Source organism: Cyprinodon tularosa, unplaced genomic scaffold (genome assembly GCF_016077235.1).
Source record: "Cyprinodon tularosa strain WSP-4 unplaced genomic scaffold, ASM1607723v1 ctg645, whole genome shotgun sequence".
NCBI classification, from domain to species: domain Eukaryota; kingdom Metazoa; phylum Chordata; class Actinopteri; order Cyprinodontiformes; family Cyprinodontidae; genus Cyprinodon; species Cyprinodon tularosa.
In genome coordinates this window covers 58,559-83,167 of record NW_024039391.1, presented here as the reverse complement: position 1 = coordinate 83,167, position 24,609 = coordinate 58,559, and the positions used below count along the sequence as shown (strand labels likewise).

The 24,609-nt window shown below is 41.9% G+C and overlaps 1 protein-coding gene across 3 annotated transcripts in view; it reads left to right on the top strand.

Annotated features, from left to right (window-relative positions):
* Positions 1-24,609, top strand: part of LOC119799045 (glutamate receptor ionotropic, delta-1-like) — a 499,477-nt gene that overhangs the window by 443,086 nt on the left and 31,782 nt on the right. For all 3 annotated transcript variants that reach the window (XM_038308725.1, XM_038308724.1, XM_038308723.1), the window contains 4 exons: positions 3,197-3,316; positions 19,093-19,194; positions 23,024-23,146; positions 24,347-24,421. In XM_038308725.1, coding sequence (XP_038164653.1) covers positions 3,197-3,316; positions 19,093-19,194; positions 23,024-23,146; positions 24,347-24,421 — 420 coding nt within the window. The remainder of the gene's footprint in view (positions 1-3,196; positions 3,317-19,092; positions 19,195-23,023; positions 23,147-24,346; positions 24,422-24,609) is intronic.

Below are 24,609 nucleotides of genomic sequence, written 5' to 3'. Positions count from 1 at the left end.
AAGCTAGCAAGTGTCTTGTATTGCAAAGCAGATTTGAGAAAATTATTACGCACCTGGAGGAAGAACCAAAAACGCAGATGCTGCTAAACGCCCTCGACGAGCTGAGACAGGGCATTACACCTCAACTCCAGCGGCTGCCCTCAACTACACCAACCAGCTGAATGCCTTCGAAATCTATTAACGCAACGCTGACAGAAATGAACAATAAACTTGATATGCTGAGCGACCATGTCAGGAAAGTGCATCGAATGTTCGTAATGAAGATCATATGGAGGAATTGCAAGAACCAAGGAGAGGAGCTACCTGACCTGAAGCTTTGGAGAAACACAGCCCACATTCTCGGGGTCCCAGAGACAGCGGAGCAGCAAGACCCCAATGGTTTTGTCCAAAAAAAACGCTCATCCATCTGTTCCGACCGCAAAACTTCGGGACGGCTCCGTTGATTGAAAACGATTCCAACACGCAGAGATGAGCGGGAGGATCTGTTCTGAAGCCCATCGTGGTTAAATTCCTACAACTTCAGGACAGATAAAACGTGCTTCGACATTTTATATCATAAATGCCTTTGGAGGAAATAAAATTCATCTTAATTCTATAAATCTCAGTCTCAGTTCTATAAGTCTCAGATATGCTAATCTGTAAAGACAGGAGAAACTTTAATGACTCACGAAAATTATCCATTTAAGACCGGATTGTTTTCTTACTTCTACATGACGTTTCAGGTGTGATCTTCCTAAAACCTAGAAACAGCTTTAATATTATTATTTTTTTTACACTTTAATAATCCCAGAGGGAAATTCCTTCTCTGCTTTTCTCTGCGGCACCCGGGGTTAAGGGTCTTTCTCAGTGAGCCAGAGTGAAAGTCTGTGGGAGTGGGGGATCAAACTCACAACCTCAGGATTCAAAGCCCTATGCCCTAACCACTAGGCCGCCCTCACATTAACCTGCAACATCACCCGTGGGATGTTCTTAAAAACTTTAAAGCATAAAAACACGCTGAGCTCTAAAAACCTCAGATAGATAATCTTTTAGTGTGTTTATAAGGATGCATTCGGACGTTTTCAATTTGGCCTTCGATAATTTTCCTCAATCGAACCAATGAGCTGGGCATGCTTCGGTGGAACAGCGGTTAGCGTGACCGAACCATGTACGGAGTCCTTAGTCCTCAACGTTTCCGACCTGGGTTGGAGTCAGACCTGTGCCATTAAAAAAACTCACTGAGCCTCTGAACCAGGCTGCATCCTCTATGCTGCGCAGTGATTGCAGATATAATCTGCATGTGCCAAGGATGGTCTTTTTATTCTGTTAAATAAACAACAGAGGACTCCGCGATGTTCTCTTGAACCCCTCCACCCTGGAACCTTTTTGGATCATGCAGAGGTTTTAGAAAATGTCTGCAGCTGAACAAAAACCCAAGGAAACCAGGAAAGGGAAGATGCACCGCAGAGATCTGCAGGCCGGGACTCAAACCTTTGACGTTGAAGCCTAAAGCCACTGCACCATAGTTTTAGACATTTCTCCTCTGATGTGAGAGTTTTTGCTTTTCTTCCAGTTTCAGTTAAAAGAAGCACGTGGCAAAGATAATGAGACATGAACAAATAACCTCCAGTTAGCAGAGGGTTAATAAAACATGAAGTTTTGGCGTAACATGGATGTAAAAACCTGATTCTAATGCGTCTCATGGCTCCAGCCTAGACTCTGCTGTTGATGCTCTAATTGGTGAAGAAGCTTTTCAGCCAGGCTTATGGGTCCCTCTGAGCTGCATTTGCTGCCCGTTAGTAAAAAAAAACATCAGTTCTTTGACGTGTATCACAGATAAAAAACAAAGAATTCATTAAAATCACTCCTGTCTCATTCTTCATGTGTGAAAAATACTCATAAAAATATCAGTTACTTCATTAATATGATCAATCTGATTCTCAGGATCAATGAAAAACATTAATGACTGAAACTGATCTTGGATAAAATCTGCAGGAAGATTTCAATCTTAAATGTGTTGTTGGCATTTCAGCTGCATAACAAATCAGCAAAGGGAGGACATTGATTGATCTAACATTTACTTCTGAAGGAAAATCACACAAAAGCAAATCACTTGTCCAGGTGTAGTTTTTATATTGTTAAAACACTTCATAGTATTTTACTGTTTATCTTTTAACTCTTCACTATTATGCTATTCTTTTTCTAAGGTCCACATTTGTGTGACCATTTTTTCTAAAATCCTTTTGCTGCTGTAAACAGCAGAATTCCCTCACTGTGGGACAATAAAGGGATTTTCTATCCACTTTATGACTGTCAGGATCCGTGGAAGTTTGTGGAGGATGTGGAGGAGGAGATGGAGGAGGAGATGGAGGAAGCTTTTAGCTCCAGCAGCAAACAGGCAAAGAACACAGGGAGCAGAAACAGCAAAGTGGGACTTATAGAAGGAAATAGTCAATACTCACACCCTAACCCTAAACCTCATCTGAAACTTTCCTTTAAAATACTAACATCTATACCAACAAAATACAAACAACTAACATCTGTTTGGTTGGTTTACTCATACATATCATTCCGCAGGACCCAAATATAACAGAACTCCTCCACTGGAGGCAGGAACTCTCCTCCAATCTGAATGGAACAGGCCTCCTTTATCTGGTCCAGAACCTGAACCATGGCCTCACACTCGGCTGCAGACCACCCCAGCCAGCAGAACCATGTCATCCCAACAAAGCAGGAATGAGATCTACTGACTCCCAAACTGGGCCCCCTGCAGTCTTTGGCTGCACCTAGAAATCCTGTCCCCCCAACCCTAACCCTGTCCATAAAGGTTCTGAACAGAACAGGTACCAGAGGACAGCCCTGATAGAGTCCAACATTCACTGAGAACAGGTCCGGCTTCATGCCTGCAATGTGGTCCAGACTGCTGGTGCGTCTGTACAGAGACTGGACGGCCCCTAGGAAAGGGCCCCCGACTCTGTTCCCCTGAAAGTCCCCCCCCCCCCAAATGAGGGACATGGTCGAATGCAATCTCCAGGTCTACAGATTACATGTGGACTGGTCAGTCAGGCAATGATGCCATGGAGCAGCCTATCTGCATAACTAGTCATTGGCTGACACATATGACAAAGCCTGTGCTGAGACACATAAAGCTGCCATATAGCAGAGCCGTAAAAATCACTGTCCTCTCCTCTTTCCCCCCTTAACCACCTCTTTACAGGGAAACATCACAGGTCTGACAGGAACAATGGACTTTAAGGATAGCGGCTCAAACTCCCACGTCCAGTTTGAGATCATCGGCTCCAGCTTCAGCGAAACCTTCGGCAAAGACATCAAAAGGGTGAGTTCACAGTTTTGCACAGTCCAGTTAATCCACTGCTTTAGATGTTGCAATATGTTATTCCCTACAGCTCATTGTTCTACCCGTTCCTGGTAGTTTCTGGCAGTAGCCGTGTTGCAAAGAGGATAGCTGCTAGCTGTTATCAATGAGCAGCATGTCATCAGCTCAGTAGGTATGCTGAGGTGTTTGCCACTAAAGCCCCGTCACACCTTGATGAATTAGACCAGCGTATGCCTGACGAACCAAAAATCTGGCAAAAACGCTGGCATACGTTGGGTACGTTTGTTATAAACACGCTGAGAAAAGGCTGAAACACGCTGAAACACACTGAAACGGGCTGAATCATTCTGAAATACGCTGAAAAAGGCTGATACACGCTGAAGCACACTGAAACATGCTGAAACGGGCTGAATCATTCTGAAACACGCTGAAGCACACTGAAACACTAAAACATGCTGTAACACGCTGAAACACACTGAAACATGCTGAAGCAGACTGGAACACACTAAAACATGTTGAAGCACGCTGAAACACACTAAAACATGCTGAAGCACACTGAAACACACTGAAAATGCTGATACACGTTGAAACACGCTGATACACGCTGAGGCACGCTGAGGCACGCTGAAACACACTAAAACATGCTGAAGCAGACTGGAACACACTAAAACACGTTGAAGCACGCTGAAACACACTAAAACATGCTGAAGCACACTGAAACACACTGAAAACGCTGATACATGTTGAAACACGCTGATACACGCTGAGGCACGCTGAAACACACTAAAACATGCTGAAGCACACTAAAACACGGCTGAAACACACTGAAAACGCTGATACACGTTGAAACATGCTGAAACGTTTAAAAAACGCTGATACACGCTGAGGCACGCTGAAGCACACTAAAACATGCTGAAATATGCTGAAGCATGCTTGAAACATGCTGAAACATGCTTAAAAAACGATGATACACACTGAGGCAAGCTAAAACACGCTGAAAAACGCTGGAACATGCTGAAACACACTCAAAACACTGATACATGCTGAAAAACGCTGATACATGCTGAAAAATGCTGAAACACACTAAAAACATGCTGAAACACTCTGAAGCACACTGAAACACACTAAAACACGCTGAAACACGTTGAAGCACACTAAAAGACGCTGAAACACGCTGAAGCACACTAAAACATGCTGAAACACGTTGAAGCACGCTAAAACATGCTGAAATACACTGAAACACGCTGAAAAACAGTGATACACGCTGAAACACACTGAAAAAGCAAAAGCACGCTAAAACACACTGAAAACGCTAATACTAGCTGATACATGCTGAAGCACACTGAAACACGTTGAAACATGCTGAACCACACTTAAGAAACTGTGATACATGCTAAGGCATGCTGAAACACGCTGAAGCACTCAAAAACACGCTAAAACACACTGAAAATGCTGATACACACTGAAGCACGCTGAAACACGCTGAAAAACACTGAAACACACTGAAAACGCCGAAACACGTTGAAACACGCTGAAAAAGGCTGATACACGCTGAAGCACACTGAAACATGCTGAAAAAGGCTGATACACGCTGAAGCACACTGAAACATGCTGAAAAAGGCTGATACACGCTGAAACACACTAAAATACGCTGAAAAATTATGATACACCCTGAAAACGCTGATACACGCTGAAGCACGCTGAAACACATTGAAACATGCTGATACACGCTGAAGCATGCTGAAACACGCTGAAGCATGCTAATACACACTGAAACATGTTGATACACGCAGTAGCATGCTGAAACACGCTGAAAAATGCTGATACACGCGGAAAATGCTGAAGCACGCTGAAACACGCTGATACATCCTGAAGCATGCTGAAAAATGCTGAAACATGCTGAAGCATGCTGAAACACGCTGAAAAATTCTGATACACGCGGAAAATGCTGAAGCACGCTGAAACACGCTGATACATCCTGAAGCATGCTGAAAAATACTGAAACATGCTGAAGCATGCTGAAACACGCTGAAAAATGCTGATACACGCGGAAAATGCTGAAGCAAGCTGAAACACGCTGATACATCCTGAAGCACGCTGAAAAATGCTGAAACACGCTAAAGCATGGTGAAGCAGGCTGAAAAAACCCTGAAGCACGCTGAAAATGCTGATGCAACCTGAAGCACGCTGAAACACACTGAAAACGCTGAAGCACACTGAAACATGCTGAAACACACTGAAAACGCTGAAATACGTTGAACCACGCTGAAAAAGGCTGATACACGCTGAAGCATGCTGAAACACGCTGAAAAATTATGATACACCCTGAAAAATGCTGAAACATGCTAAAGCATGGTGAAGCAGGATGAAAAAACGCTGAAGCACGCTGAAAATGCTGATACAACCTGAAGCACGCTGAAACACACTGAAAACGCTGAAGCACACTGAAACATGCTGAAACACACTGAAAACGCTGAAATACGTTGAAACACGCTGAAAAAGGCTGATACATGCTGAAGCATGCTGAAACACGCTGAAAAATTATGATACACCCTGAAAAATGCTGAAACATGCTGTTACACGCTAAAGCACGGTGAAGCAGGCTGAAAAAACGCTGAAGCACGCTGATAAGATGCTGAAGCACGCTGAAACATGATGATACACGCTGAAAATACTGAAGTACGATTAAACACACTGAAAACGCTGATAGACGCTGAAAACGCTGAATCACGCTGAAACACACTGAAAAACGCTGAAACACGCATATCAGCGTATCTGACATGTTCCAGACGAGCGCTGAATGTGTTTCTAACTTCCAGCTTCATTCATCGTGATTAAATCCACATCTATTCTGCATAAAAACATGACATGGATGCTAACAGGAAAACTTGTGAGAGCTTTAAAAGTTTCTCTGCAGACTTTTTTCATAATGAAAATCAAAGCAATGAATATCTATAGATGTAGAGTAATTTAACAGACGTGCAAAGACCTTATCCTTTTTAATGAGTCTGAACCTTTGCATCCCCATCAGGGCTCCTTCCTTGTTGACGAACCCATTATTTATGCTGCAATGAGCATCAACTCCTGTCAGTTCATTACTTTTTAATCACTGAAGAAGTTGTTGAACCATGTTACGCTAACCTTGATGAAAAGCATCCACGTTCACAGCCATCCAACGCCATCAAACCACTTAGTGTTTAACAGGACCATTGAGGATTTAATTAACAATCAGAAGAGTTTTGCTCCGTCCCCCTGTAAATACATCTAGATGCTCTCTTTCTGTAGATTATGAGAATAGATTTAAACCATGCAATATATCTCTGACTGCCTGGTGATGTGCTCTACATGCCACAGATAATAGAAGCTTGATTGTGTTGAAGAATAATGAAACTTATGATTAACTTGTGTCGCCCACCAAATTCCATAATTCAATCAGTCGTTCTCATAAAGTGCTATTATACGCAGTGCTGTGGATGTTATAGAAATGCTTTTAATTATGGATTTAAACATTATTCAAAGCTGCATTCTTCCAGTCAGTTGGTAAAAATAAAAGATGCTGGAATATCCAGCATTATTTCTCCAGGAATATATTTATTTGTTATGAAAAAGTTCCAAATATGACGCTGAACTTTTTTATTCAACAGTCTTCTGGATTTATAAAATATAGAGCAGTGCTGAATTAATAATTTAACACCGTCTGAAGGTTCAGTAAGGCCGCCAAGATGGAGTCTTCCTCTAATTTGCTGTTATGATAACAGAGACCGACAGTAGATTGCCCTCTAGTGGTGGGTCTAATCTGAATGATAATATCTAGATTGTTATGTCAACATGTTTTTTTTAACAGCATATTTAGAAGACTGATGCTTCACATGGAAATGTTAAATATCACACAGCATCACAGAACATTTGATCAAATAGCTGACATCACTTATCCTTGCATTTTCGGTCCTTTAGTTTTATATTTTCTTCTTTGGTTCTTTATGGAATAAATTTGGTAAATGGTAAATGTCCTGTACTTATATAGCGCCTTTATTTAAGTCAGGAGACTTGACCAAAGCGCTTTACACTACATTCATTCACCCATTCACACACACTGATGGTGGCAAGCTACATTGTAGCCACAGCTGCCCTGGGGCTCAGTGACAGAAGCGGGGCCGCCGTACACTGGCGCCACCCTCTGACCACAATCACTGAGGCCTACGAATAACTCTCACTGGTTCTACTGGTGTTCTCATGACGTCCACTGACTGATTCATTCTCAGACTTCATGTCGTCAGGCTCTGTTTGAGGAACCTAAATTCAACTATAGCTCATCCAGAAGTTTTGGCTTCATGTAACTTTCAACAGCGAATGATCTGCCTGTTACTCTGTAGGTTCCCCTCTAACCCCCACAGCTGACTGAATGTCAGGAACCCCTGGGATCAATATTTAAGGTCCAAAATCTAAAACCACGGAGTTTGAGTACCCGAATCTTTCATCTTATTTTTGTAACTGTAGCTTCCTTAGTATCTGGTAATGAATCTATTTCCCAAAGATGTTGCTGTTTTCAGTTCTACTTTGATTCATGTCTTTCTGTGTTTTCTAGTTCATTGGTTTCATTTCCATCATTCTGTGTTATTTTAGTTTTTTTTTTTTTTTTTACTGTATTTGTGTTTTTAGGTATTGTTTGCCCTCTGCTGCCCTCTTGTGTCAGTGACCTTCCCCTAGCTCCCTTCTAGACTCCTCTGTCCTCACCTGCTTCCAATCTGCTGATTAGCCTGCTCTTTGTTCAGTCTCCATTTATCCTCCTGTTCAGGTACCGTTTGCTGGTTCCTGCTGGTTTTAGTTGCTTCCTCGTCTTTGGCTTCCCGCTGGAGTTTTGCTGATATTTTCTGGTTCTTTGTATTTTGAAGTTTTTTCATTGAATCAAGCATAGCGAGGATAGCTTAAAGGGAATAACCTGGGGAAAAGGGGTATGATGGAGGAAAAGGAGAGAGTCTTACATCTAATCAAAGCTGGAAGAACATTGACAAGGTTGAATGTAATAGAAATACCCAAAGAAAAATGGCGAATAATAACCAGTGTCTGAGGAAGAGGAGAGAATTGAGGAAAGAACCACGTAGAGCATAGGGCTGACAGGTTGGTCACTGGAAGTACGGAACATGACAGGCGCAGGCCATGAAAAAGGAAACAGCAAGGGGAAATGTCTGCTAGCAGCAGAGGAAACATGCTCCACTTGGAACAGAGGAAATGAAGGAAGAGAAAAAAAAGTGCAAAATAGAGCGAGAGAAGAGTAACAACACATCTGAGGGATTCACACTCTTTCCGTTTTTCTCACAGTAAAAGTGAGAAGTTTGAAATGTAAACAGAAACCTTTTTTTCTCAGGTAGTTTTTTCTTGTTCACATAAATGTTGCTTCTGTTTCAGCTGCTTGTAGAACAATTGATCAGATTCATCATCCTGAAGGAAGCGTGTGTCAGCAGAGTACAAACTCACACTGAGCTGCTGCAGTAATCAAGATTTAATCACCCGGCTTCTCTTTGAGTTATGACTCCCTCTGGGTTTTATAATGGCCTTTATGAGGATGCAGGTCCGCTGATACATGTGCATGCACCTGCATATCCAGCTCCATTAAAGCAGGCATATCTGAACACAGTGATGACCTTAAAATCCAACCCTCAAATAAAGAACATTCTCTATCAGTTTGCATTGGAGCAGTGATGATTTTTTTTATTAGATAGAAAAGACAACCTGCCCAAAGTTTTGTTTTTAGTGCAGGTAGCTAACGTTAGCTGTGCACTGGTGACCTCAGTGGCATCGCCCAGTAGCAGGTGGGGGTGGTGATGTTTTGCCTTTTCAGTTCCAGTTGGAGGGTGGGTGCGATTGAAGCTACTTTAACTCCACCCAGTTAGCTGAACTGGTTTTGCATTGATCACCGCTTTAGTTTTTAAGCTCCTGGTCATCCTGTCTGATTTTAAATGATGTTAATGTCCCAGCAGTTTAAAATGTTCACCTTCTGAAAGCTGTTCATAACGGTTTTGGCAGCTTTGATGCTGGATAGCAGGTTACAGACTATGGAGGCTGAAAGCAACAAACTTGGAAGACCAGCTTCTAACAGTCTGCCCATGAGTCTCTTTCCAAACTGGCTTAAATTGGAAGGCTGAGTTTTTAAAGATGTTTCTTCACCTCTCCAGGAGTCTTTATTCTGTGGGCTCCATCAGATCAATGGAGCGCTGATGTTTTTCAGCAGAAGTCGGATGCTAATCAATTAGCAACCCCTTGTTCTTCTGGGTTGTTGGAGCCTTTTGTTGTGTAAGGGCTGTCTGATTGGTCTTTTGAATCATAATGGGATGTCTGATGTCATTTCTTGGAATGAGTTCCAGGACTGAAGCGGTTCTGGAAAAGTTTATTGGTTTCACTGAAAAGGCTCTGTTCACACAGAAAAATACAAAAGCAGAAATTCCAGTTTTTTCTAGTGAAAATGATGACCTGTTACCAGCAGAGTTCACATAGATGAAGATGGGGACAATTCACAAGTCACCCAGAACCAGCTGGAACAAAATCTTTCCAACAGATAATCTGTCCAAGGGTCTCAATTGTTCAATAAGCCCAAAACAACTTCCAGTAAGCCCTGATTTCAGCCACTGGATCCACCACCAGAAATAACAACATGGCAAAAGCAGAACTCCAAGCAGTAAATATTCACCACCGCTGAGGCGCAGCTAAGCAGAACGCTGACTTCACATCTCACAGTTTTGCATTTTAAATGGTTTCATGATTTACATGGGCATGTAATATGTTCATTAAACACATATAGATACGCGGCGCTTTTCCTAATTTAGGATGAGTTTCTAACGCTCCAGTTCATGTTTGGAAGCAACAGAAACGAAACATCTGGTTTGACTTCAGGCTGAGGTGCATCTTCTGGTCAGATAATAACCCGACGCCTGCGGTCATTACCGCCCAACCAGCAGATGATGGTCGCTGTCACATGCTAATTAAATACATATTTGATTTGTCATCAAGATGCTGATTTTAATGTGATCATATATTACTTGTTAGTTCATAACTTCCTCACATAGTTGCTGAGCTCGTTGCTTTGGAGCGTTATCTTCAGCATCTGGAGGAGATTTCAGTTTTCAAACACGCTTTGCTGCATTAATGCACTATTACCTCTAGGTAAAGATCACAACATCACTATTTTGCCAGCAGACAGAAGCAGATGCATGGTGGTACACAACTGATTAGCATGAGAAAATAATGCATCTGTTATTGGAATGTAAAATGAGAATCGCGTCGGCTGTCCAACACGTTAGCACTGCCGCTGCAGTGAGTCGGCTAGGGTTGGATGGTGATGATGATGATGATGACGATGATGATGATGATGATGATGATGATGATGATGATGATGATGATGATGATGATGATGATGATGGTGATAATGATGATGATGGTAAGAGTTGATCTCAAACAGAAAAGTTTTCTACGTGACGTGATGTTTTTCTGGCCAGCAGTGACTTATCAGCTGCTCGCCTCATCTTTCATCTCCCCCCCGCCTCAGCATTCCTCTATCCCAGTTTCCATCTCTGCTCGCCCCTCCCAGGGCCATTCCTCAGGCAAACCACCACTACACCCCAGCCCTCAAACCAGACCTGATAGAGATTGAAATGTTATTTCCCTGCTTCCCCCCAAACATCTATGCGGCGCGGTGATCTTCCAGCCCCCCCCCATGTGATACCCCGTTCAGCCGCCCTCGTCTTTCCCATCTGCTTCACTTCTGATGTATCATCCCAGCAATTTGTTGTCAGTAAATCGCCCTCCTGCAGCCAATAGAAAAAGAAACCTGGTATTTTTTCCATCCTCTTCAAATGGCAGCGTGTCAGAAGACATTACGCTCTCGCCCACTTTCCTCAGAGGGAGTGTCTGCGAGTGGCTGCTTTTAATCAGACGCCGGACGCCTCTGGGAGGACTGCAGCACACAGATAACCTCTCCAACTTTTAATAGGGCTGGATTTAGATCCAGTGGGTTTCAAACTCTGATCTGAGAACTCTCAGGAGTTCATGATGGAAAAACCAGGGAAGTGAAGAACCTTCCAATTATAGTAAAAATGGAATGATTAGTCGGCTCACCAACGGTTTAGCATGCGGCTGTTCATCCATTAACAGACGATGTAACTCCAGTATCTCCAGATCTGCACCAGTGGTTCATTTATGTTCCTCCTAAACACCAGCTGTGCTTCTTCTCACAATCCGCAGTCATTTACTGAGCTTTTATTTGCCCGGCGTAGACAAATGTTTGCTCTGAGCTTGAATAACATATGCAAAGTGTCATCATAAGCTGCTGTGTTTTAATGAAACAACAGAGCCTGTTAATAGCAGAGCATCTAATGATCAATGCATGTTTACATCTTCTATCTCTCTGCCTCATCGTTGCTGCTGCTTTTCTCTTGCGTGCTTTCCACAAAAGAGTGAAGGAGGTTTGTGATATTTTTCCGAGGATAGAAATTACCCCCCCATTTGTCTGTAATGGGTCCTGCATTGTTACCGTCTCCTCAGAAATGAATCCATTAGAAATGTTGGAGAACGAAAATGAGACTCAGTCAGTGCTAATTTCAAATCCCTGAGGTAATTTGGAGTCGTTAACAACAATTTCAGCCTTTGAAAACTAGAAGCTGCTAATTTCTATGAATAATACATGGAACAAGATACATATTTTGTTCCTTTTCATTTTTTTCTTCTTAAAGCCACAAAGATAGAGACTTTTTTTTCCTGTTAGGCGTGTGATGAATGGCTCCTGAGCTGTTGGACATCCTATAAAGAGACACCAAATTAAGCTTGCTGATAATAGCAGCAGAGAAAATGAAAAGGCTGTGAGAAAACAGACAAAAAGCAGATGTGATGTTTGGCTTTCAGAAGAGACCAGATAGAAAAACAGCCAACCTCTCCTAACCGGTGCGCCTCAAAGGAACACGCTGTTAGGTGAGACGGTTCCTAAAGAAAGTTTCTCAAAGTTTGGCTTTATTATACTCCAAATTTCTGGGTGAGCAAAAGAAAATTAAACCCCATATGGAGAGATTTTTATCCGCTGGGATATTAGTAATAAAAATCTCTAATTAGAATCTGTTGAAAGCAGAAATTGAATTTTAGTTATTTTCATATTAAATCCGGTGTTTTTTTTCCCTCATGAATTTACAGTAGATACGACCTGAAGGGCCAATTTTTCCAAAATAAACCTAAATGAAAGTTTATAATAAAGAATTTGTGTTTTTTTTAAGCTTATCTGAACTGTTGAGTGTTTAGGATGAGTTATGCTAGCAGATGAGTTGTATCAATTTTTCTTTACTAGCTCCCTGCTTTAATGCAGAGCGGCGCACTCTCAAGCAAAATTATAGACCTATATCCAATCTTCCTTTCTTATCTAAAATCCTTGAGAAAGTAGTTGCCAAACAAGTTTGCGATCACTTCCACCATAATGAACTTTTTGAAGAGTTTCAGTCTGGCTTTAGAGCTCATCATAGCACTGAAACAGCTCTGGTGAAAGTCACTAATGATATTCTCATGGCCTCAGATAATGGACTTGTATCGGGTGCTCGTCCTGTTGGATCTCAGTGCTGATTTGATCCAGTTGACCATAAATTCTTTAGAAAGACTTGAATATTTTGTTGGAATTAAAGGAACAGCCAGACTGGTTTAAATCTGATCTATCTGATCATTAACAGATTGCATGTTAACGACAGTATCTCCAGATCTGCACAAGGTTCATTTGTAGTTCCTCCTAAACACGCTGTGCTCTCTCACAATCATCTTTACTAGCTTTTATTTGCCCACGTAGAAAATGTTTGCTCTGGCTTGAATTACCACTTATGCAAGTGTCACATACAGTCTTTTGTTTAATGAAACAACAAGCTGTAATAGCAAGCATTAATAGATCAGCATGTTAAACTTATACTCTGCTATGTTGCTGCTACTTTCTCTTGCGTGCATTCCAACAAAAAGTGAAAGTTTGTGATATTTTATCCGAGGATAGAAATACCCCCATTTGTCTGTATAGGCCTGCATTGTTACGTCTCTCGAAATGATCCATTAGAAATGTAGGAAACGAAAATGAACTCAGTCAATGCTAATTTCAAATCCTAGAGTAATTGATAGTAACAACAATCTCAGCCTTTGAAAACTAGAAGCTGCAATTTCTATAATAATACATGAACAAGAAGTCATATTATTGTTCCTTTCTTTTTTTCTCTAAATGCCAAAAGATAGAGACAATTTTTCCTGTTAGGGTGATGTGATGAATAGCTCCGAGCTGTTTGCATTCTTAAGAGCACAATTAAGTTGCTGATATAGCTACAGGAAATGAAAAGGCTGTGAGTAAAAGCCAGACAAAAAGCATGCATGCCTGAGTTTGACTTTAGAAGAGACAATAGAAAAACAGCATACCTACTTAACGTGCGCCTCAAAGGAATGCACCCGCCAATATTGGATCAGGTGAGACGGTTCCTAAAGAAGTTTCTCAAATTTGCTTATTATACTCCAAATTTCTGGTGTAGCAAAAGAAAATAAACCTGCATGGAGAGTTTTTATCCTAGAAATTTAGTAATAAAAATCTCTAATTAGAATCTGTTGAAAGCGAATTGAATTATTAGTATTTCCATATACCGTGTTTTTTTTCAACTCATGAATTACAGTAGATAGACTAAGTGCCAATTTTTCCAAAATAACACCTAAATGACAGTGTATATAAAAAAGAATTTGTGTTTTTTTGGAAGCTTACTGAACTGTTCGAGTGTTAGGAGAGTTATGCAGGAGAGGTTGTATCAGATTTCTTTACTAGCTCCTGCTTTAATGCAGAGCGTCGCCACTCTCAAGTCAACAATAAGACCTATATCCAATCTTCATTGCCTTCTTATCTAAAATCTTGAGAAGAGTAGATGTTCCAAACAAGGTTGCGATCACTTCCAACCATACATGACCAAGTTTTTGCAAAGTTTCAGATCTGGCTTTAAGAGCCGCAGGACTCTAAGCACTGAAACGCGTCTCTGGTGAGTTTGTTCATGTTAATGACAGATCTTCCTCATGCTCAAAGGTTACCTGTGGAGTACCACAGGGATCAGTGCTAGGACCAATTCTCTTTACTTTATATCTATGCTCCCAATCAGTAGAATTATTAGACAGCAATGGATTAATTTCCACTGTTATGCTGATGATACCCAGCTATATCTGTCTATAATCCAGATTAAGCTAACCCATTACATAGATTACAGGCATGTCTGAAGACATAAAAACCTGGATGACTCTTAACTTTCTGCTTCTGAATGCAGACAAAACAGAAGTTATAGTCTTTGCACCAGAGTCTCTGAAAAAGAAGCTGATTAGTCAGCCACTTCATTTGGATGGGATTAAACTGATAGTAATAAAGATAAATAATAAGTAAATAATAAATAAAGACAGATAATAAAGTAAAAAATCTTGGTGTTGTTTTTGATCAGGACCTGTCATTTAAATCCCAGATCAAAGAGGTTTCTAGAATTTCCTTCTTTCATCTGAGGAATATTGCAAAAATGAGCAATCTCCTGTCCAGGGGTGATGCTGAGAAACTAGTCCATGCATTTGTTACTTCAAGGCTGGACTATTGTAATTCTTTACTATCAGGAAGTCCACAAACTGTAGTTAAAAGCCTTCAGCTGATCCAAAATGCTGCAGCCAGAGTTCTGATGAAAATTAAAAAGAGAGATCATATCTCTCCTATCCTGGCTTCTCTTCATTGGCTTCCTGTTAAATCAAGAATAGAATACTTTGTACTTCTTTAAATAACCTGGTTAAAGGGAATACCTCCTTAAATAACCTGGTTGGAACTGGATCTAACATCCAAGTTGAAGGCTTAGATGAAGACAATAGTTTTGCTAACTCTGAAAGTTCAACTGGATCAAAGCAGTCTAAACCCTGTTCAGATTCCATGACTACCTCAGATGCTGCCCCCCCCTCCAGAGACAAACCAATCGCGGATAGAGGAGTGCTAATGATCTTATTTTTGATAGAATCAATCTTATTTATAAAGAATCCCATAAAATCATTGCTGCTAAGAGCAGGTGGAATGGACGGTTCAACAGAGCTATGGCTCTGGGTGAGTTTGGCAACTGTATTAAAATGAAATCTAGGATTATTCTTATTCTCCTCTATTAATGAGGAGAAATATGCTGCTTTTGCTTTACAAAGGGTCCTCTTATACAGCAGAAAACTATTTTTCCAAACTAGGTAGGATTCCCTTAGAGCTTCAAAGTAATTATTAGATTATTTTGAAAAAATATGTCATTTTTAGCATAATTATTTCTACTTGTTTAATTTTTAATAAAAAGTAGTAATGCCTAAGGTTACAAGCAGGATTGTTGCCTGCTAAGGCTTGATCTGTGCGGTAAATACATTAAAGTATCAGGCTATGAACTCTCCAGCAGATTCAGATGTTAGCTGAAAAATCTTCAGATCACATCAGGCTGTTCTCGGTCGGACCAGTCAATCAGTTTCACAGCTCTGCAAAACGCAGATCCTTTCTTCCTCTTCACTCTAAAGCAGTAGAGCAGATTGTCCTCGGCCCATCATCGTTAGCTCACCCTGTAGCTTCCTCACAGCTGATTACTGATTATTCTCCATTTATCATTTTAGCCAAATGAGCTTCAGCTCATTGAACTCATCTGCAAACAGTAAGCCTCTGATTCCTGGTATTGACTAAACAGGAAGAATAAATGTAAGTTCTGCTTTTACTCAGGCAGCAACAGTCAGTTTATCGGACAGCTCTGTAAATTAGGACCAGATAACAACTGTTTAAGACAGCATAAAGCACAGAGATTTAATCGGCACAAAAGAGAAGAAGACTTTGCAGCCGCGGCCCACGCTGTCGCTCTGACAGGTGATCTCTGGGGCAAATCTAATGCAGTGACAGCCGAGTGATGAGGGCTTGGAGCTGTAACTCACACCCTCCAAAAGTCATTTTAAAGCACCAATCAAAGGGAGGAGGAAGAGGAGGTGAAAGTGTGAATGTAAAAGAAGAGAAACTGAGGCCAGGAGTCAGTGGGGCAGGCGGGGGAGCCAGTAGCTGCCATTTCCATCTGCTGTCCATGGGAAAGTGAGTTATAGGGGGTTTATGGGGGGGGTTCAGGAATAATGAACGAGTGATATGGAGTTTTTTCCTCGCATTTGCTTGACCTCTGCAAGGCAGTGTGCAACATGAAGTGATGGGGGGAGCAGGAAGGACTTCAAGATCTGGAGACATGAACTCCATTCCAGCTTCAGTTTTATCCGAAACTTTACCACCAACCCAGAACAAAAAAGGCTTTTGTTCTGTCTCTAAGAATGTGTTAATTTGTTATAAAGAGACGACATGTTGGCTTTGTAAGCTGTGTGTTTTCAATTTGTGAAATGAAAAAGAGAAATCGCTGAGGAGTAAGGTATGAAGAGCTGTCAATAGACGGCTGGGATCCTGGACCTGTTGAAACAGACTGGAACTCAAACACAGAGGTTTTCCATCAGCAGACTCCGGATCTGCAACTAGAGAGTAACGTTGACCTTCATCTACAAGGCCAGGGATTCAGAAAGGCTCAACACCAGGAGGATTACAGCTGAAGACCATGTCCTGGTTTATCTATGGCTGTGATTAAAAAGAAAAGGAGGCCAGGCCTTTGGAATCTCCTCTGAACTTCTAAAGTATTCCTGTTGCTCATGCAGGAAGCCAGTGGTGGACAGCCTTCAATTAGGAGCCTCCTGGAGATCAGACCACAGCAAGGAGACTTCATCACATAAACAAGGATTTATAGAACATGAGAAAACCTTAGAATTCTCTGCAGCAGTTATTCAACGGTTCCTAATGGCATTGCTTTAAGAAGTCAGGGTCCATTGTTACAGTTTTGTTTGGCTCCCATGTTGGTTCAGCAGGTGTTGGAACATCTGGACCGGGCTGAGACCAGACAACACCAGATCCTGTGCAGCACTTAAGTCCACATGAATCCTACCTGCTCCAACCTGTGGCAGTCTAGATGCTGGATAGGCTCAGGTCGGAGCTTATTGTTCATTCACGCAATATTTAGCTCCAAATAGTCCAGTTAAACTCTTAAAGGTATAGAGGATCATCTTTTATTTTCCAGTGGATCATAAACATTAAGAATACTTATTGATAGATTTTATCCTCCAATGCCACAGCCTGTGATGCAGAACATGTTTGAGCCTCTTTGTGATAAGAAATCATGGTGATTATCTATTGAATTCTTAGTTAACAACCTAATTTGGTATGTTTAGGTCAGTGATTGGTTCCTATAAGTGAAATGTATTAATGTCTATTGGGAGCAGCATTAGGACTCCATAACTTCAAATATTCTGACAACTTTTGCAGGAATTGATCTGAAATAATGGTAATTAATCCTTGATCTGTAATGGTGAAGTGGTAGCTTTGCTAATATGTACTTTAGACTTAGACAAACTTGTATTGCTGTTTTGTGCACACAGTGCAAACAAAACAACATTTTGTTCTGTTCAGCTTTCAGATGGGTGAGCAGCAGCTTAGCAGAGAAACAAACATTTCCACAAAGTGCAGCAGTGATCAAATGTAAACAGTGTTGGAGAAAAAACTGTCCTTAAACCTGGAAAAAACAAAGTTCATGGTTTTTGGAAATTATGAAAAAATGAAGATATAAAAATGAAAGTAGATGAGGTGAAGATGGAAGAGGAATATGAAATGAAGTTCGGGGGTAAATAGAAGATCTCTGCGTTCCTCTGGTTCTCCAGGGATCGTCTCTCCTGCCGCCGCTTCTGCTGCAGACCTCATGAGGTCATGATTGGTCGGCCTTCGCTGAAGACCTTTCATGTGAAACTTTTTTCTAAAGGTTTTCTTGGTCTTGTCTGCATTTATTTTAGTCTGTTTCATCAAAAGATGTTTTTAGTTATTTCTAAAAAAGTGAAAACGAAGCTTTCAGCATGAATGGCTGCTGTGAGGAGAAGCAGATATTCCTCCATATGAGTCCCAGTGAAACAATGAACCTGCATGCGTTTCCCCTGTGGAAACTCTCATTTAGAAACAAACCCTCTGATTCCTCACAGATGGAGAAAAACACGATTGTATGTTTCCATAGTTACTGAAATGTTCTTTAGCATTGTGGTGCAGCGTGAACTCATCAGCTGCCCTCAGTAACGGCCAGAGGGAGGTCAATGAGCCTGGATGGGTCTTTAGTTTAGAAAGAAATCGCTGCTGCTTTTATTGGCAGGTTGTGAGTTGAATTACATTAATTTTACTTTTTTTTCTCGGTTTTCTTCTCCAGCTTACATTCTGCTGCTGGACTTTGTTTTGGGCAGACACTGTAAGGGACGAGCAGCCCACAGCAGAACTGGTGAAAAATACGACTTCAAAAGAGGAAAGGGTTTATTATTCTGATTTATGATGAAGGCTGATCATCCTGTTCTCAGAGTCACATTCAGGCTAAAGATGGTGTCTTTGCTCCATGAGGTGATTGAAAAGGACATGTGACCAAACAGGTCAGTGTGGTTTCCTGGTTGTAGTGGGTTGTAGGCACATTGCTCAGATGTCTGTTGATGTTCTCTGGCCACGTTGTGTCTCCGTCTCTCAGAAGAGGAGTGGGCCACACGAAAGTCAAGGAGATCAGTGAAGAAACTGTCAAATTGCAGCGCTCCATAATTCACAGTTTCACTGTGTGGTCAGACTTAAACAAACGGCGTGATTAGACCCAGCAGGATGTCACTGAAGCCTGAAAGCTGAAACTTTTCATTTACAGGCTGCTTTGTCTCTGTTCTCTCTGCAGCTGGCGACATGGGACTCAGTTCACGGACTAAACGGGAGTCTGAAGGAGAGTCGGATAGAGAGCGGGATGCAGGGGCTGACGGTCAAAGTGGTCACACTGCTGGTGAGTGAAGCACGTGTTGTGCAAAATAATATCCTGCAGATAATGAATCAATGATTAACTAGAACTGGAGTTATAGTTAATTATTTAACCTATTCAAAAACGGAGGTTAAATCAATTTAGCGTTCTTAGTTGAATGATTGTAGCTTTAAATTACCTGCATACCAGGGATTGCTGTTTCACCTCTGGAGGGTTCCTGGACCGGCTGTTAAAATCCAGGTCTCCACCAATCTAGTGGCCCAGGCTAAGTGGTCAGCAGAGCTATTAATTATCAATAAAGAACCTTTTATCTGTGTTTATTCTCACTATTACCAAAGGGGGGTGGATCTGACCTGAGTGATATATCGTCCGCTATATGAAACACAGAACTACTACAAGTTAAACAATGACGTCTTTATTCTAATAATTCAGGATTACAGAAAATCTAACATCTATGCAAACACTACACACTATTAGAAAAATAAACATGAGGTAGATTAAATGACTAGTTTAAAGAAACACAAAGAATTTAAAAAAAAGAATAAACCCCTAGGAGTGAGTTTAACAGGCTTCTGAGATTGTCCAGGATAGGCCAGATGTTAATACATTCACTAATGTCCGTTAGAATAGCAGCAGGTATGATGAGAACAGTGCAATTAATCAACATAAAATTAATACATTCAGCTTAAAAATGGTAAATGATTAACATGCATTAACAAACAGCAGCAGAAGTCGTTTTAGGAAAACAGCATCAACAGAGCAGTATGCATGTGTGTGGGAAAGGCATGCAACCGAATGAGGGACCCCCCTTTCATGTGATAAGAGGAAGAAAAAAAAAGGGGGGGGGGGGGGGGGGTGATCGGTGGTAAAATGGCCCCAACCACGTGGCCCCACGCCGTTGAATGTAATAATTCTGTAACTATCTTAAAGCAGAAACAAAAGAAGATAGGAAAGGAGAGAAGAAAAGAAAGAAATATCCCTTGCAGCTTTCACAGCACACTTACTTCAACCAAATAAACCAGAACTTTTGTAACCAACATAGATAAAAAGAACAATCAGCATTAATTCAAATCCCTGAATCTACCTGTCTCTCTCATTAATGCATCAAAAGGAAAGGAAATTGATTTACTGTGAGTTGCCTTCGGTCCGTGAAGGAGCGGGGGTTCCGAGGGAACACGTGGCCTGGCTCCGGCCGCGCAGAGGTTCTTCAACACCAGATCCGCTCTCAGGAAAGTTCAGTCAGTTCGGTGCTACAGCACAGGGCTTGATGTTCTCTTAGTTGGAGGAAGATTGATTTTGTGGAAGTAATCGGCGGGAAGCGTCCCCCCCGCCGATCCTTACAAAAATGGGGAAAACACCCTCCACTCAGCAGTCAGCTTCAAAGGATTCTGTCTCCCCAGTTGGCGCAGCCGCTATGCACGATGGAACACTGCGAACCGTGACTTTTGACGCAGGAGAAACGAAAGCTACTTCCAATTAGCTTTCTTCTGGTATTTCACGTGAAATAGGTCTCCCCTTTTGGGCAGTGGCACCAATGGAAAAGAGAAAGATAAAGTTTGCGCGCTGGGTTTAAACCATGAGTGACATGGGGGCACTTCCTGTTGAAGCATCAGCTTTATTCATCAGCTGATTGGTCCGTGTCTGAGGTCACCGCCTCCCACCGTGGGCCGCTACAGTATTTTTCCAGGAATCCTTTGTTCTTCTTTGTGGAAAAGAAAAGGGGGATAATTTCAGGTGGTTCATCCAACTGATTTTAGCTCCATTTTGGCAATATATCCCAACACACGGAAGAAGACAAATATATTTAAAAAAAAACTTCTCTCTACCCCTCCCCTCATCCTCCTGGGTGGGTCGTTGGTGCACTGTTCCTCTGGTTCCTCTCAGTATCTCAGCTGTCTCTAGAACTGCTCATTTCTGGACTGAGGTCTCTGATGTTTCTCCAGGTCTCTGTTGGAGCATCTCGTCCTTCAGTGTGGGGGTTTCTGCCCCCACTGCTCCAATGATCACGGCCTCCATAGCTGCCTTCACCTTCCAGGCTCTCTCTAGTTCTTCCCAGAGGCCTCGGTGCTTCTCCTGTTTCTCCTGCTCTCCTTTCCTGATGTTTCCATCATTGGGATGGCCTCATCCATCACTACGGCCGTCCTCTGCTGCTAATCAATGATCATGATGTCCGTTTGCATAGTTACAACCATTCAGTCTGTTTCTATCTGGAAGTCCCACGGGATCTCAGCTCTGTCATTCTTCATAACCTGGGGAGGGGGCTCCAATTCTCCCAGTTTAGATTCTGTTCCCATTACCAGTCAGTAAGACGTTCCATTAATCCTGTCCTGGCAGTATGTTCCTCCCGCTGTGAAGTGCTGGATTGTGTCTTTCCATAGCCTGAACCTTGGATATTTCCTGCTTTGGTTGATCTGGGCCTCTGTTGTTCTGGTGCACAAGGCCTGATCCTCTGCTTCCATGATCAGTGCTTCTGTGATGTCCTTCTTGAACTTTTCTAGCCATTGGTAAATTTTGTTATATCAGCCACTTCAGCTATCTGTCTGTGGTGCAGCCAAAGCAGCGTCTTTTTCTCCCATGATTTCTGCAGTTCCTTAATTTCCAGCTTCCACTATCTGAGACATTCACTAAGCAGCTTCTTCCTGGTGTGTTCTTGAAGCTTGGATGTTAGATCTTCAATGGTGGCTCTGATGCTCGCAAAGCCTCTGCTTCCTTATGTGCTCTTAGTCTATAGTCTTTGGATACTGGATTGGGGTGGATTCCAGCACCAAAGCAATCCCAGACCATCACATTACCTCCAACATGCTTAACAGATGGCGTCAGGCATCCATCTTTTCATTGTTCTGCATCTCACAGACGTTCTTCTTTGTGATCCAAACACCTCAAACTTGGATTCATCCGTACACAACACTTTTTTCCAGTCTTCCTCTGTCCAATGTCTGTGTTCTTTTGCCCATCTTAATCTTTTTCTTTTATTGGCCAGTCTCAGATATGGCTTTTTCTTTGCCACACTACCCTGAAGCCCAGAATCCCAGAACATGCCAGTTGGGGACCTGTGAGCTAAACTGTTTTCAGATGTGTGAACATGATTGTACAAGGGTTTTCTAATCAATTAGCCTTCTGAGCCAATGAGCAAACACATTGTACCATTAGAACACTAGTGATAGTTGCTGGAAATGGGCCTCTATACACCTATGTAGATATTGCACCAAAAACCAGACATTTGCAGCTAGAATAGTCATTTACCACATTAGCAATGGATAGAGTGTATTTCTTTAAAGTTAAGACTAGTTTAAAGTTATCTTCATTGAAAAGTACAGAGCTTTACCTTCAAAAATAAGGACATTTCAATGTGACCCCAAACTTTTGAACACTAGTGTGTATGTATATATATATATATATATATATATATATATATAACTGCTTTTATTGTCATTCCACTGTCACAAATACTGAGCAACACAATTCACTCTCTGCATTTAACCCCAGTGGGCTGCCATTGTGCAGCACCCAGGGTGGGGTTAAGGGTCTCGCTCAGAGACCCAGAGTGGCAGTCTGTGGGAGTGGGACTCAAACTCAGAACCTCTGATTTCCAAGCTCTATGCCCTAACCACTAGGCTACCCCTCCCCTCCTTCTTCCTAGAGTTCAATGCCTGGAGCTGCAACACTTCCAGGTGTCAGTGCTGCCAAGTAGCAACGCCAACATCAAGGCACACCTTGTTTTTTTTTACAGTATACATCACAATATCCCGTCCAATTTCTTTGACTCCAGTTGTAACGGTGAAGCTTTAATATGTCTCCAGCTGCTGTTTTTATCTTTAATAACCCGCCTCTCTTTCTGGCTGACTTCCTGCAGGAGGATCCTTTCGTCATGGTGGCAGAGAACATCCTCGGGCAGCCCAAGAGATATAAAGGATTCTCAATTGACGTGCTGGATGCCCTCGCTAAGATCCTGGGCTTTAAATATGAGATCTATCAGGTCAGCTCAAGCAGCACACCAGGCTGCTTCCTGCTTTAATCAACTCTTTCATAAGAAGAACTATTAGCTTTTCACATATTTGAAAAATATGCAAATGATGTAATGGAGGAGAGAAAAAACTCTGAAACTTTTTTAAAGACTGTTAAAAATGAAAAGAACACTTTGACAAAAAACAGGGGATCTTATGTTGAGGAAAACCATAAATTTATTCAAAGTTTGGTCAAACCTGCTAAAATGTTAATGCAGCAATTTCAAATAGTTGTTAGTGGGGCACCGCTCCCCTGCATCAAGAACATTGCGGGCTCATCAGATCCTCCCCGACCCCACCAACACCAACCATGGACTGTTTTCCCCCCCGGCGTCCGGCAGAAGGTTCTGCAGAACTACCAGGCTACTGAACAGTTTCTTCCCCTGGCCATCAGACTGCTTAATGCCACATAACCCTGTATATAGCTAGCTCCTACTCATAGAAAACATATTGATTGTGTAGGAATAAGGTCTCAGCTCTGTTACACTGGTAGCCAAGTAATCAACATTTCATTGTGAAGATTCACCCTGTGTTTTCTGTGCAATCACAATAAAGGAAGTCTAAGGTTTGTTTGACAGCTGCAGTGTTGGAGCATGCTAGCCATCAGTCCCAGAGCTGTGCTAACTGTCCACCATGAGCCCATGAAGACGGTTAGACTGTGTCACCTAGAATGGCCTCCACAAACACACATTGACCGAGGGGTTACCATGGTGACACAGACTGTACTTAGATGCAGAACTATCAGGAAAAGCATGTGGGATATCCGCCTGCAAAGTCAAACCAGTTTAGGGTTGAAGTCATCATTGCTCCTGTTTTCTTTAGTTGTTTGAGCCGTTTACTTCGTTTTACTGAGGAGCTGCAGAAAATATAAGAACAAAGATCTTCACAATTTTAGTGAAACATGAGAACTGATGTTAAATTATGCTAAATAATTTAAAAGGAGGCAGGGGAGTCTAAAAGCAATAGTTTGAGTCTTGAAGATTACAGTGTTGTTGCCCTGAGTTGTTGTAGTCAGAAAGAGTGACAAACCGCAACCATGTGCCATTATGTTTGTGACTGTAGACGTCCACACGGCCACAAAGGTTTCTAAATATAATTGAACTATTAATGCAGGTTTGACCAATGTTTACAGGAAGTGAGCAAAATGAAAGACATGCTTTGTTCCTCCTCAGGTTGCAGACAGCAAATACGGCTCTCAGCTTCCCAATGGCTCCTGGAACGGGATGATCGGAGATCTCATCAACAAGGTGAAGCTAGACCACATTCAGGGTCTCCATTTTAAACCACTGCATGAAGGACAACCAGGCATAGCTTCCCAGGTCTTTATTTAACTGTGCTGCAGCCAAAGGCCTGAAGCAGCTGCTGGAACTAGAGGAAAAATAAATTAATTTATTCAGAATCAAAGCCGGTTATTTATTAACCTGTGAATTATATA